Raw genomic sequence first — 7466 nt, forward strand, 5'->3', positions numbered from 1 at the left:
AAAAAAAAAAAAAAAAAAAAAAAAAAAAAACAACTGACTCTACCTTGTGTCAGGTTGACCAAAAACTAACCAGGACAAGCAGTAAATGTGTGGCAAACGCTGCTTTTTGTTGGTTAGTTAGTTAGTTAGTTAGTTTTTTTATCGAGAGGCCTCAAACTTAGCACCATACTGGGTTTAGAGTGCACAAGACTCCAGATAGTCCCATTGCCAGCCTGGTTGCCTTCTAGTCTCCATAGGCCACACCTGACTTTAAATTCACAAGAAGAGACTGATATCTAGGAACCCCTCGAGGGTGACAGGAAGAATTCGGGTCTCCATCTCACACAGTCAGGAGTCTCCCCTTTCCATGGGGGAGGCCAGTGTTGTTTCTGTCAGACTGTAGGGATGGTGTGCGCACCCGTGTGTGTGTGTGGGGGGGGTGAACTCTTGGACAGTACTCAGTCAACTAAGGTTCAGAAGTCATGTCTTAGTCCACTCAGAACTATAACAAAATACTACACACACTGGGTCTTTATAAACAACAGGAGCTTGCTTCTCATAGTTCTGGAGGACTCAAGGTCTAATATCAAAATGCCAGCAAATATGGTATCTGGTAGAGCCAGCCTTCTGGTCATAGATGAGAGTCACATGTCATTAGGAGACCCCTTGTCATTGTGTCCTCATGTGGCAGGAACTCTCCAGAGACATTTTGTACAGAGGATACTAAGCTTATCACCTTATCACCTCCCAAAGCCCCCAGCTCCTAAACCCTATACCTGTCACCCCCTAATCCAGAGGGAAGCATTTCAACAGGCTGAATTTTAGCTGACCACAGCAAATGGCTTACTGGCTTTGTTCTTGTGAGTTACTTCACAGGGACAGAAAGACATACAGGAGCCTTAGTGAGTTGTGGTGTCTTTAGCAGCATGGTGATCAGGATCTCAGACCAACGAGCATCAAAGCACAGAGATCTGAGCTGAAGCAGTCACCAGTCCTTCCCTGGGTCACCCCAGAGGACACTGGAACCTACATGCCCTTTTGCTCAAGGGCTGGGGCTCCCTGTAGTCAGCTCTTGGCAGCCAAAGGCTGGTATCACATGCAGGGAGCTGAATTCTGCCTTAGAATGCCCTCCCGTGTGGCTTACAGCATTGAAAAAGTCAAGACTGTGACACCAAGGCATTAAACCAGATGTTGACCCTCTGAGGTAGGGCCCTTCTGCGGTTCCATGACACCCATTGTTGGGCACCTCCCAGGGCCTGCAGGAGGTCATGTTTTCCTACTGAGAACATGCCGAGGGAAAACGTTCTCTCAGAGAATGTTCCCAAAGCTAGGTTAGGCCCAGGGTGTGGCCTGAGCCAAGACAGTGGAGGTGGCTCCAAGACATGTAACCCTCTGGGGACTCTGAGGTGTGAACTATCCAGGTTGCATGGGTGGGAGAAGCTGCAGCTTCCATAGTGCAGTCTCTCTTCAAAGAAACACACCCGCAATTATGACCTGCCGTGAACTCACTGTGTGGCCTTGGTAAGGAACACCATGTCTCTCTTAGCCTTGATTTCCCTAATGAGCACTGAAGCAGGTTCAAGGTTCTCCTTCGTCACACTGTGATCCCAAGTTCACTTGCTATAAAATGAATCCATCTCTGTACGGGCGAGGGGGTGGCGTGGGGGTGGGGGTATGATGAGATTTTTACCGGAGTAGCATCTCTCACCCCACTTTCTCCTCTTCCCCAAAACTTCAGGACAAGTCAAAAGCTCACCAACTGGTCTTGTGGGATTAGCTGAGAGTAACAATGGTATGTCTGGTCATTCTGGAGGTGACACCTACACACCCCCCACCCTAGCCAGCTGTCACCCAACAGGGCCCCAGCTCTTGGGCCAATTCTACAGAGCAGCTGTGAGTGTGTGTCCCAACCCTCTAAGTTGGAGACCAGCCCAGATTTCTCAGGATGTAGTCAAGGTCAGCCTCATTAGACATGGGAACCCTGAACGTGTAAATTCTAGTCTCTTCCAGAAGAAGGCTAGGAGGGAGGGGCTCAAGATCCCTGTCCCCAGACATTCTAAGGACAACAAACAAGGAACAATCCTCAGTGGAACCAGGTGAAATGGATGTCTAGTTTAGCTCCAGCTTGAAGCAGAACCTGGCTCTGTCTGTCTCCTACTCAGTGCCTTATCTGATGACCCACCCCTACACCTCCACCCATGTGTGAAAGCAACTACACCTGCACAGGTGTTGAGCTGGCACTACACAGTAACTATCCCCACAGCCTCTGAGCAAATACTCCGTTTCTCGGTAACGATTTCCTCTACATTGCCAAAGAGTAATTTATTAAGGCATCCTTACTACCCGTGTCTGAGCTGAGGAAGACCCTGTTAGCAGGGGCCTGCTTTAAGGATCATAACTAAACTGTGTTCCTTGAGACAAAGACACTGTCACAGGAGTTGGGTCCTCTACTCAGGGCCTTCCAGATGGGGCATGGACTGGCACTCAGCCTGGGTTGGTTCCATTCAGGGACTTAACTTCTGGATCTAGCATTCACCCAACACTGCCTTGCACTTTTGAACAGAACTTGTATTGTTCCCAGCTTTGTTCTAAAGATCAGTGGTTTAGGGTGAGCACATCCTGTTGGCAAGAGCAAGCATGTCATTGGCTAGTGCTAGAGCCAGTTAAAGGTGCTGTCCCTGGGACAGGGCCACAGGTTCCGCCCAGGGAGGGAACTTCATGCTGCAGCTTGTTGCAGGAACTGTGGGTGTTTTTGTGGCTCTGAGCAGGCAGACACCTGTGCCCTGTGCCCTTTAAAGTTGGTGAATTCAGTTCCCAAAAATGTTGTAGCATTTCCTAGACCGCAGAGCCCTCAGCTTCAGGAGTGCCTGTGAAATCTCAGCTCGGCCTTTCTTCTCTCCTATGCCGTTCCCATGGAAGATCACTAACCACTTTCAGGTGAAGATGACAGTTGCTTGGTGACATAGGCATCCTTGTTCCCACCCATCTTTCCTGATCCTTGGGACCTTACATTCTAAAAAATAGGGCAATGGTTGTCCGGCTGATGTTCTGACCCTGTGTTTTAGTTGGTGATCACAGACATGGTGAGGCTGTAGCAAGCAGATGCGTCAGGTAGAAAGATCTAGGAACCTGATTCAAGACACATCTCCACCACCTGCATGCTGTGTGTATATCCTCAGACATCCAACAAGGGCAGCGCCTCTGTGACTGCTCTATTTAAAGAACTCTGAGGCTCAGTGCCAGTCAGGCACTTTGCCAGAGTCACCAAGTTGAGGACATTGCAATGCCAGCACTCAGGCGATAACTGTGGGGGTCAGATTCTGAACTCCGAACCCTAGTTCAAATCTGCCTGCCTGGCTGCTCCAGCTGGTCAGGTTCAGCTGGCCAGAGTTCAGCTGGGGCACTGTCCACTGCTGGCCTGTATGAGAGCTCAGATGGAGGGATTGTCGAGGGTACCATCCCTCACGGTGCTGTGTAAGCACTAGCATCCCAAACTCACGCACCATAGCTGGTTCTGTGGGATACTGTATTTCCCAGAAGCTGAACCCGTGGTCCCAATGTATCTTTAGAATTCTTTTTATTTTACTTTAGTTTTTTGTTTTTTTTTTTTTTTCAAGACAGGGTTTCTCTGTGTAGCCCTGGCTGTCCTGGAACTCACTCTGTAGACCAGGCTGGCCTCAAACTCAGAAATCTGCCGTTCCCTCTGCCTCCCAAGTGCTGGGATTAAAGAAGAGCACTACCATTGCCTGGCTAGATTCTTAAGATGGTAGAAAAGTCACTCTCTTATGGAAACAGCCAAACATGACTGAACAGCATTCTAGGATACCCTGTTACTTGCATCATGTTTTACAGCTAGGACAAAAGGCCCCGGAGAAACCATGCTAGAATCGGCCCTGACATCCTTCATGGGGTGGAGTGGTAGTGGTAGGCAGGACAAGGACATGCAGCCACATCACAGGAGCATATCACACTGTGATCTGGTGGGGTGACCTCACCCACTCAGCAAACATGCTTTGAGCCTGTCTGTCTCAGAGTGTATTTATGCACAGAGGGAAGGGCCAGAAAAAAGCCACTGGATGAACACATGTTCCAGTGGGGGACAGAGACAACACATAAACACAACTAAAGACGCCTCTAAGATTGTGGAGGGCTATGAGAACGGTCAACTGGGGATTGGATGGCAAGGCATGGCCAATCAGAGGAGCTCTCCTCAAGCAACTTGATTCCCTCAAGCCTGACTGATTCAAAGGAGCCACCCAGAACTGGCCATGGTAGTTTACCAAGTCCAAAGGTCTCAAGACAGGAGCAATTTACCACCATGGCTACTCAGAAATTACATGATTAGGGCTGAGAGAGGGTTGGAAGGTGTCTTCGTTAGGGTTTCATCACTATGAAGAGACACCATGACCAAGGCAACTCTTATAAAGGAAAACGTTTAACTGGGGCTGACCTACAGTTTCTTTAGTCCATTATCATCATGGTGGGAAGCATGGCAGCAGGCAGGCATGGTGCTGGAGAAGGAGCCAAGAGTTCTACACCTTGATCTGAAGGCAGCAGAAGGAGACTGTGTGTCACTGGGCGGAGCTTGAGCATAAGAGACCTCAAAGCCCCACCTCCACAATGTCACACTTCCTCCAACAAGGCCACACTCACTCCAGTTAGGCCACACTTCCTAAATGTGTCACTCGCTGTGGGCCAAGCATTCAAGCATGTTATAGAGGACAAACCTATGCAAACCACCACAGGGTTGCGGGGGACTGGGTCATAAGGAAATGTGCAGGCCGTAGGTCTGCTTAGAAATACATTGTGGCTGAAGATATTCTTTGAGGAACTGTGAAAGACAGCAGGGAGGACTTACGGTGAGTGGGAAGGAGTGATGAGCGAGCAGGAAGCTGAAGTACTGTCCAGAAGGCAAGCCCTGTGCTGGGCTGTGAGGGAAAGCCCTGGGTAATTCCCCTCCTGATGTTCTTCCTCCTACAGTACCCTGCCCATTGGAAGGAAGGGGAAGTGCCCCAGTTCGCTGTACATGGCCTGGCTGGAGACCCTGTCCCAGGACCTCAGACCTCCCGTCCTCCTCATCCGAGGCAACCAGGAGAATGTGCTCACCTTTTACTGCCAGTGATGCCTGGGGTGACGGGAACCGCCACCCAGAGCCCCAAAGCTGAGGGCTTGGGATCGAGTCCGAACTCACCCTCTCCAGCTGGAGAAGGAGCTTCAAGTTCTGCTGTATCATCCCGTCTACCAGCGCCTCTGCAGAAGATGGTGTTTCCAGGCTGACTGAACCCCCATCAGACACGCTTTCTGGACCTTGAAGTTGCATGGGAAACTCTCTGGAAGAGTCTGTCTCTTTTTAAAAAGCTTTTATTTGTCTAGATGACCAACGTATTAGTCATTGATTCAGTCTTTGATTTGTATACAAATCAAGTCCCAGCACTGGGTGTGCAACTTGGCAGTTTCTCTCGGGACCATCCCTATAACCACCCCCAAAGCTGTCTTATCCCCCCAGACAGGAGAGCAGGAGCCCATCCCGAGGACCCATGCAGAGTTCTGATGACCACAGTGGACTCTGAGCTGCACAGCAACACACATTTCTTCAGCCCTAACTCCTGTTGCTTTTCAGTGATGGTTCCTGGGTGTTCTTACTTGTTATTTAGTCCAGGGATCCTCTAGGTTCCTTGATTACAAATTCTATAGTCTCCCCAGAGACTTGGAGCACATAGAACAACGGCAGGGAAGCATCACAAGATGGTATTTACTCTAAAGTATGCCCTCCAGTATTTTCTGTTCTGCTTCTCCCACTCCCCTCTCCCTCCCTCCCTTTCCCTCTTCCTTCCTCCCTCTCTTGTTCCCTCCCTCCCTCCTTCGCTCTCTCCTTCCCTTCCTCCATCCCTCCTTCCCTTTTTCATTCTTTCTGACAGAGTAGTGTATAGTCTGGGCTGGCCTTGAACTTGCTCTGCAGCCAAGAATAGCTTCGAACTTCTGACCTTCCTGACTCTACTACAGAGCACTGGGATTCCAGGCAATGCCTGTAGGCATGTTTTACGTGGTGCTAGGGATCAAACCTATGGGTCTATGGATACCAGCAAGCACTCTGCCAACTGTGCTAGCCCCCCGCCCAGTTTCTACTCTTCTACTTTTTAAGTTGATTGCAACCTACTAAGTTGTTTTCAGACCCACTCATGTGCAGTGATCCATGCTTTGAAAAACAGGTTTAATTTCTGCAGGTTGTGCATAGGGTCTGGTGCTGGTTAGTTTCTTTGCTGTTCGGGAATTTCATTTTGTCAACTTGACAGGAGCTAGGGCCATCTAAGCAGAGAGCACCTCAATTGACAAAATGCTGCCCTCTGCTTGGTCTGTAACGATGGATGGGGTGGAGCCTAGCCCACTTGGTTGCAGTGCCAGCATGAGCAGGTGGTCCTGGGGTGTATAAGACAGCAGGCTGAGCAAGCCATGGGAGCAAGCCAGTAAGAAATGTTCCTCCATGGCTTCTGCTTCGGGTCCTGCCCGGAGTTCCTTCCCTTCATTCATTATGAACTGTAAGCTGTAAGATAAAATAAACCCTTTTCTCTCCAAGTGGCTTCTGGTCCTGATGTTTATCACAGCAATAGAAACCCTGCCTAAGCCTGGGGCCTGCGGGGCATCACTGCCGTAGTTCCACCTGTCACTCAGGAAAGCAAAGGAAACTAGCAAAGCTAGAGAGAGAGGGGGCTCCATGGGACAAGAAGATGCAAACTTTGTGAAACCTAGGGACAGGGTGTTACACTGTGGGTCTGGAAGAATAGAGAGCACAGATTGTAAAAGCAGAGAGGGTAATGAAGATGACAAGATGGGCAAAGGAAGAAAGGAGGAAACAGATTCTACGCAGCCCAGAGCTGGAAGGACCCTCTAACCCAGATGAAAGAGAGCAGGTTAGCAGATGGCCAAGTGCATCAGGGTGAGGTAAGGTGCTGGAGGAAGCTGGGCAGGTGGAAAGGACTTACACCCAGCTCAGGGAGAGTGCCAGAGGTGCTGCGGGTTGGATCCCTGAGTAAGGTGGCAGCTATGGTATAAGAGTGGGGCAAACAGGATCATGCATCAAGAGTAGGGCACACAGGAACATGTATTTGAGACGCCAAATACAAAACACAATGGGCTTTGTAGTCTTGATGGACAGAGGCAGAAAGTTGTTTTTGGTGATGTGGCTGGACCTGCGCCTCTAATGCTGAGGAATGCTGAGGAAGACAGCAGGGTAGGGCATGTTTGGACTTTGCCACTCCCCTCCAAGGTCACTCAAGTTCATCTGATCATAAAAGCTATGTCCTTCTTGATGTCTTCTCACCCAAATGCCAGGGCTTCAAGCCTGGAGGCTCTCACCAAACCCTCTCTGTTCTCAGGGTATACCAGGGCTTGCTGTGTCAGATGGGAGTCTGGCAGAGCTTAGCAGGGCTCTGTGCTTTGCTGTCTCAGGACCCTGCACCCAATTCCCAGCCCTATAGAAAGTCCAGCCT

General features: G+C 49.8%; 1 protein-coding gene across 3 annotated transcripts in view; it reads left to right on the top strand.

Moving 5' to 3' along the window:
- Slc12a3 (solute carrier family 12 member 3) overlaps positions 1-5350 on the top strand; it is a 36266-nt gene extending 30916 nt beyond the window's left edge. For all 3 annotated transcript variants that reach the window (XM_021220253.2, XM_029532454.1, XM_021220254.2), the window contains exon 25: positions 4960-5350. In XM_021220253.2, coding sequence (XP_021075912.1) covers positions 4960-5101 — 142 coding nt within the window. In that variant the 3' untranslated portion in view covers positions 5102-5350. The remainder of the gene's footprint in view (positions 1-4959) is intronic.
- The last annotated feature ends 2116 nt before the right edge of the window (positions 5351-7466 follow it).

The sequence above is a fragment of the Mus pahari genome, chromosome 20 (genome assembly GCF_900095145.1).
Source record: "Mus pahari chromosome 20, PAHARI_EIJ_v1.1, whole genome shotgun sequence".
In the NCBI taxonomy this organism is placed as follows: Eukaryota; Metazoa; Chordata; class Mammalia; order Rodentia; family Muridae; genus Mus; species Mus pahari.